Genomic DNA, 5,572 nt, shown 5'->3' with positions numbered 1-5,572 from the left:
AATATATTTATAAGAAATTTCAATATTTAAATAGTAATAATTTAATAATAATAAAAATGATAAGAATAAACTACTAAAAATATATTCGAATAATTTTGTCGCGGACATAAATGTATTCGAATTTTGTTATCAATAAAAATATTCTCAAATAATTTAAAAGCGCGACAAAAATGTCCAACATTAAATATGTATTTTAAAAAAAATACTTTAGAGATTGAATTTTGATGCAATTTTTTGCAAACATGATTAAAAAAGAGATATTTTTATCTTTAAAATTTGGTGATTTTTTGCTAAGTATATTTTTTTTATGATTTTTTAAAAGTATTATTGGTTGTCGACAAAAAATCACAAAACAATATATACTTAGCGAAAATCATCGATTTTAAAGATAAAAATATCTTATTTTTCTAATTATACTTATAAAGGTCGCATCAAAATTCAATTTTAAATCACTTTTTGAAAAACAATATTTAATGTTGGACATTTTGTAGTATTTTTAAATGAGTAAATGTCCAAAATGGTCCCTGAATTTCAAATCGGTATTCAATTTAATCCTTGATTTTTTTAAATGACCAACTAAATCCCTTAAATTCAGAAATGTGCGTCTCCGTTAGTCCCTCGCAGAAGTGCCGTCAAAACATTGCTGATGTGGAACGTTAACTACCATGTGGGCATTCTAGCTGTATGCTGATGTGTGCCAAGGTTGAATTTGATTCAAATTGATATCTGTAATTGCCTAATATTACCCAAATTAGTCCATTTCAATTATAAAACCCTAATTGTCTTCCCTTCTTCAAACTGTATGCTACGTTCTTCTGTTCTTCGACTTTCCTTCTCTTCTTCGACTCTCCTTCTCTTCTTCAGATGAAAAAAGTAATGTTATTTCATTAACAATCTGCTATTACACAAGCAGGATCACCAAATACATTCACTTCTATGACTTGGTCTCCGTTAAAAGAACATCAAATTGAACATGCATAAAAAAGTAATACTTTGTCCCTCCCTTAGCAGGACTCCAACAATCCTCCTCAAGCTTCCCAATAAACCCCCAAAATAGAAGGTCATCCAAGTAAAACTGGAAGTAGTAGTCACAGTTAATAGCTTCGTTGAAGCTTGCAACCTCATCAACATATCCATTTTTGGCACAATGTCTCATCAATTTTGTCCTCTCTGAACTTAAATTCATACAAAGCATTGCTCAAATAAAAAGCCACAATAACAGAATTGAAATCCCCATCTTTTTTACGCTTCACTTTACCAATAACTCCCTTTATTCCTTTATTCTTTTTTCTTTTTCCATCACTATAATGTTTTGAACATCATTGGAGCGATTTATCTCAATATAAATTACATCCAGGCATTCAAGATTTGTATCAAAAAGAGTGATAGTGAGAGATTACAAAAACCTAAACACTCACCTTTCACCTTCTGCAATGTGCGAATATGATGATGCTTCATGCAAAACTTGATTCACTGAACACAACCGGGGGTGCCACGGAGGGGCACTTGTGAAGCTCGACAATTGCGAGTTGAAGGAGATGAAGAGATGATGCAGAAGAGAAGAAAGTGTTTTTGATAGCAAACGGCATTGTTTGGCCTGTTCCCCTTAAACGGTGTCACTTTTCAAATTGCCAACTAAGCATTTAACTGCACACATCAGCAGTGTTATAACGTCTGGTAACTTTTGGACTAACGGAGATTCACGATTCCGAGAGTCAGGGATGCATTTGGTCATTTTAAAAAATGGAAGACTAATCTGAAGCGAGTTGGATATTTCAGGGACCATTTTGGGCATTAACTCATTTTTAAATTATTTGAGGATGTTTTTGTCGATAATAATATTCGAGTGTATTTTTGTCTTATTCAAATGTATTTTTGGGGGTTTACCCAAGTTATAAATAAATAATGGAAAAGTATAGATAAACAATGAAAATATTAAAAAATAAACAATGTTCATTTTACTAGTGTACGAATATTTATTTTAATATTAAAATTTAAAAGGTTAAATTGGAGGTGTAATATATTTTTATTTGATTAGTGGTTGATCGTATTGTTCAACAAAATCATTGTTCCTAGCATTCCTCATAAATAATATATTTTAAATATGTGTTAATTTGTAAATTTATAATGTTAAGAATCTTTAAATATGATCATAAGCTGAATGAAGCCAAAAGGACAAATGCACTTTAAAGAAGATCAGATTTTAAAATTATAGAAAATTACATCGCAGAAATTGGAGATGATGTTAGATTGTTAGTTACGTGCTTATCACATTCACTATTACTTATATAAGAGCAGAGAAAGAGCATGGCTCTGAAATTGTAACTAACCAACTTCGCTTCAATCATTGTTTCCTCTTCTTCACAATGCTCAAGTTTTGTTCAATCTTCTCCAAATCGAAATCGAAGAATCTCTTTCTTCTTCGGAGTCGTACCAAATCTACTTCAAGTTCTCAATCTTCTCCAGCTGCATACACCTTCTCCCGGCGCATATTTCCGTATTCCAAGCACTCTTCGCTCCTCGCACCTGCCTCCATTTCTAGGGTTCCGCCTTCTCGAAGCTTCGCCACCGATTCAGAGGCCAGAGACTCTATTGAATACGATGTCGTCGTCGTCGGAGCTGGACCTGCTGGCTTATCGGCCGCCATACGCCTCAAGCAGCTCTGCCACCAGAAAGGAGCTGATTTATCGGTGTGTGTGGTGGAGAAAGGTGCTGAAGTAGGTTTGTTCCATGCTACTCTCAGCTTAATTGCTTAATTAACTTTGATGTAATCGTGAACTGTTAAATGTTAATTATTAAGTTAATCTTTATATGTTATATGTAATTAGGTGCTCACATTATTTCCGGAAACGTATTTGAACCTCGAGCGCTGGACGAGCTTCTCCCACAGTGGAAGCAGGAGGAGGTGCATTCTGTTTGTTGAATTTAGTTACAGTTTATGAGTAGTTTTAATTTGTGATTCGTTTTTTTAATCTGATTCCGACTGTGTCTTTTTACTTGCAGGCTCCAATCAACACTCCTGTTTCTTCGGACAAGTTTTGGTTTCTCACCAAGAATCGTGCTATTTCTCTCCCGTCTCCTTTTCACAACAAAGGCAACTACGTAATAAGGTTTCTATGACATTCAATTCATTCCATCCTTTTGCCTTTTATATCTATAAAATCATGGATTCTGTTCTTTCCTTTTTTTTTTTTTTCTGAAAAAGTTTCTATTTGGACATCTGATACAGTCTGAGTCAGTTAGTACGTTGGTTGGGAGCAAAAGCTGAAGAGTTAGGAGTGGAAATATACCCAGGCTTTGCTGCTAGTGAGGTATTTCTGCATTTGCTTGGATGCTACTTCTCCGCATTCGTTGTTGTTTATTGTTCTTTTTTTTGGTGGCCAGATATTGTATGATACAAACAACAAAGTTATCGGTATTGGTACAAATGATATGGGTATTGCAAAAGATGGTTCTAAGAAGGAGAATTTTCAGCGTGGTGTTGAGGTCAAAGGTTTCGTTTTACATGTTTCTTTCTCACGCATTTCAGTGTGTGCTTGCCCTACTTGATGCGTATTCAGCTTGCTCCCGAAATTTGTCATTATATGCCTGACCTGTTTATCGTTGCTCACTTAAGGCATATGCTGTTGATGGTTTTCCTTGTTTATTATGCAAATCATTTATATGTTTATATCTAGATATATTTATGGTTTTGCATGTAATTTAGTTAAGTCTTTCTGGGTTTGATTGGTAAACTATGTAAGCATGGCATCACATGCAGGTCGCATAACACTTCTGGCTGAGGGATGTCGAGGATCACTCTCAGAGGTTTGAAAATTCAAATTTTAAGATTGATATAGATTCGGGTCTTTTCTGTCAAATATTGTTTTTATAGCATGATCTTCAACCTTCATCCCTGTGTTTCCTACAGAAAATAATGGGAAGGTACAACCTGAGGGAGAAGGGAGGAGCAGAACATCAGACATATGCTCTGGGAATCAAAGAGGTATTATTATGTCACTTGATTCACATGTTGAATGTTCTGATAGCTTAACATTGCACTTGCAGGTTTGGGAAATTGATGAGAGAAAGCATCAACCTGGTGCAGTACTCCACACATTGGGATGGCCCTTGGATCATAAAACATATGGAGGATCTTTTCTGTATCACATGAAAGATAATCAGGTAAGAGTCTCCTCCCCCATCTTCAGTATTCATGTATTCACTTTTTTGTAATTTTGGACTGCGACAAACACCATCTATTTTTTGAATTAGTTGAATTGTTAAGATATTATAGGGTACCTTGGTGTGGTGCAATTTTAGTAAGACTTAGTTTTTTCTTCTTATTTTCCTCTCAAAACAAAATTTGAGGAAGAAGTTAGATGTGTGACTGCTTTTATTTTTCAGCTGGCCTTCAATTCTGAAGTCTGTTAACTTAAAAGTTTATGATGTTATAGTTCCATTTGGCAGACTTATCACCTAGTTCCCCCCAATGAAATATTTAAATCTGTGATCTGTCTGACCGATCACAATACATATTATGGTCTCTGTTTTTCTACAGCAAATTTTACTATGTGCTTCATATCCGAAAATGAATATTGCAAAAATAGCACATAGTGCACAAAACTGAGTTTCAAATTTTCTTATACTCCAAAATATTCAACACATTAAGAAGTCCACTTACCATTGTGACAGATCTCTATAGGCTTTGTTGTTGCTTTGAACTATCAGAACCCTTTCATGAATCCTTATGAGGAATTCCAGGTATGCTTTGTTGTCTTAATGTTGAAAATTCCATTGAACGATTGATATTTGATACATTACATATTCTCAATTCCTGATCACTACTCTTGTTCAGTACCTTCTTCTTACCTTCCTCAATCTCCTTTTTTCTCTCTCCTGGCTCACCAGAAATTTAAGCATCATCCTGCAATCAGACCATATTTGGAAGGCGGAACAGTTATCCAGTATGGAGCTCGCACTTTAAACGAAGGTGGATTTCAGGTACACTACTAATAGCAGGTTCCCTTTCTTGTGTTCAGTCAACTAGAAATGCAAATAATAACAGCTTCCTTTTATTTTATTATACATAATGCAAATACAAATATGATTCTAGTTAAATTTCAGTCTATCCCATATCCAGTTTTTCCTGGAGGAGCAATTATTGGATGCTCAGCTGGCTTCTTAAATGTGCCAAAGATAAAGGGAACTCACACAGCCATGAAATCAGGTATTGGCTTCGTGTAGTTTGCCGGGTTGACTCTTTGACATATCTAATTACTATTTTTTTTTTCACAGAAGTTAATTTTGTTTTCTTGGTCAGTGGAGTTTCAAAATATTATGTTTCAAACTTTCAATGTGAAAGTTCTTTTTCAGGATATGCATTAACATTTGACCTAGATCCAAAATATTGATCTTCAATATCTAAGAATTTTTTTTGGTGTTCTTTATGGCCAATTAAACAGTGCATTCTCCAATGTTGGTATTTCTCCATTTGTTAAATCTTCATTCAATTCAATTCATTATAATCAAGCACACACTAATACGTGCATATTTGTCAATGATTCCATATTCCAGAGTTGTTCTTACATAT

The 5,572-nt window shown here is 34.4% G+C and overlaps 1 protein-coding gene across 1 annotated transcript in view; it reads left to right on the top strand.

The window, feature by feature from the left end:
- Positions 2,227-5,572, top strand: part of LOC107612890 (electron transfer flavoprotein-ubiquinone oxidoreductase, mitochondrial) — a gene marked incomplete in the record, with an annotated part of 5,264 nt that continues 1,918 nt past the window's right edge. Inside the window, 11 exon segments of the mRNA XM_016314665.2 lie at positions 2,227-2,721; positions 2,829-2,905; positions 3,004-3,110; positions 3,230-3,311; positions 3,385-3,493; positions 3,761-3,807; positions 3,911-3,985; positions 4,048-4,164; positions 4,675-4,743; positions 4,891-4,983; positions 5,107-5,209. Of these exon segments, the coding sequence (XP_016170151.1) occupies positions 2,367-2,721; positions 2,829-2,905; positions 3,004-3,110; positions 3,230-3,311; positions 3,385-3,493; positions 3,761-3,807; positions 3,911-3,985; positions 4,048-4,164; positions 4,675-4,743; positions 4,891-4,983; positions 5,107-5,209 (1,234 nt within the window).

This window comes from Arachis ipaensis, chromosome B08, assembly GCF_000816755.2.
Source record: "Arachis ipaensis cultivar K30076 chromosome B08, Araip1.1, whole genome shotgun sequence".
In the NCBI taxonomy this organism is placed as follows: Eukaryota; Viridiplantae; Streptophyta; class Magnoliopsida; order Fabales; family Fabaceae; genus Arachis; species Arachis ipaensis.
Note: the sequence above shows the minus strand (reverse complement) of the source record. Positions and strands in the feature narration are given on the sequence as shown.